Here is a 1,179-nt window from a genome sequence, read left to right as displayed (position 1 = left end):
TGCATACTGCTGTAGTCTATCACTATATGTTTCACGATTCCAAGGAACAGCGAATAAACTGCTTAATTCCCATCCTAATTTCTTACCCATCAGTTCCATGATTTGGAAAAGTCTATCCCATGGATTTTGAATTTGCGTGTCTTGTGGCTGCTGTATGTATGCCAAGTAAAATTCTACAGCCTTGCATAACAGTCGTAAGCTAAGACGAGGATTCAATTCTACTACAGCATCACCAAGTAGTGGTAATGTTTCGCATGCTAATAATCTTTTGAAACCATTCACAGTTCTACCTGGATGACTGTGTTTCTCTGCAGTTAACAAAGTTTCCACTAAACTTGTGGCTAAAACAATAATACAAATAAACATCTTGTAAAAATTAAGCATGTTTGTTCACATTTTGAGATACATACTCCATGAGTTGCTATAGTTTGAGGAAACTTGCGTAGTAATAATAGCAATAATTTACAATGTTCCATTGTATCTTCGCTATGATCTGCTGTCATTATGAGCAACCTATGTTGTAAATCCTGTGGGATGTGTTGGAACATTTGACATAAAAATTCAGCTTCGCTATCACATTGTTCTAAGCGAAGACACATTGTCACCGTTTCTATCTCTTTCCATATATCACGATCATCCGGAAAATTTTGAAACCTATATTTAAGAAAGTACAAATGTAAAGTACTTAAACGAGTAATATATAAATTATTGTATTAAATATAAATTTATACAAAAAGTACACATATATTTCAATAATAATTGATACTCACATCTCGCTAAAACATTTTGCTGCCTCTTTTACATTCTTTGACAGTTTCTCGATACGATATGCCTCAAACTGAAAGTAGAAAAGATTGAACATCATTGTATAATTTTACAAATTTTAATTCAAAATTAATAACTGTAAATTATAGACGATATTTTTCAAAATAAATTGTTTCATCTGTATAAAATCAAAGAAGAAACATATAAAGTAAAGTAAAAATCAAATGTATGTACATACAATGACGATCCAGAACTAACCTGAACTTTTGCGCTATGTGGAAATAAAGATCTTGCAGTAATCAGCCAGGACTTAGCGGCATAAATATCGCCCGGCAATGCTTTCTTAGCTCTCATTATTAAATAATCTTCTTTGGATAACGGATTATCCATACCGGATGTTTTTTCCAACATAAT

At 32.3% G+C, this 1,179-nt stretch overlaps 1 protein-coding gene across 1 annotated transcript; it reads right to left on the bottom strand.

The window, feature by feature from the left end:
* Positions 1-241: 241 nt before the first annotated feature.
* LOC108771258 (integrator complex subunit 10) lies at positions 242-1,176 on the bottom strand. Its single transcript, XM_018540864.1, has 4 exons — positions 1,024-1,176; positions 771-838; positions 411-654; positions 242-341 (listed from the first exon to the last, which is right to left on the bottom strand). The coding sequence occupies exons 1-4, from the start codon at positions 1,174-1,176 to the stop codon at positions 330-332; spliced, it is 477 nt and encodes a 158-aa protein (XP_018396366.1). The 3' UTR covers positions 242-329.
* Positions 1,177-1,179: the final 3 nt, after the last annotated feature.

This window comes from Cyphomyrmex costatus, unplaced genomic scaffold (genome assembly GCF_001594065.2).
Source record: "Cyphomyrmex costatus isolate MS0001 unplaced genomic scaffold, Ccosl1.0 C2278719, whole genome shotgun sequence".
Classification (NCBI taxonomy): domain Eukaryota; kingdom Metazoa; phylum Arthropoda; class Insecta; order Hymenoptera; family Formicidae; genus Cyphomyrmex; species Cyphomyrmex costatus.
This window is presented reverse-complemented; position numbering and strand designations above follow the sequence as displayed.

Bases quoted from the DNA above. Each gene is read 5' to 3' on its own strand.
- LOC108771258 (XM_018540864.1), bottom strand. From the start codon at position 1,176: ATGTTGGAAAAAACATCCGGTATGGATAATCCGTTATCCAAAGAAGAT. The intron at 839-1,023 runs GTTAGTTCTGGA...TTCTACTTTCAG, and splicing joins CACATAGCGCAAAAGTTCAG to TTTGAGGCATATCGTATCGA. The intron at 655-770 runs GTGAGTATCAAT...TCTTAAATATAG, and splicing joins GCAAAATGTTTTAGCGAGAT to GTTTCAAAATTTTCCGGATG.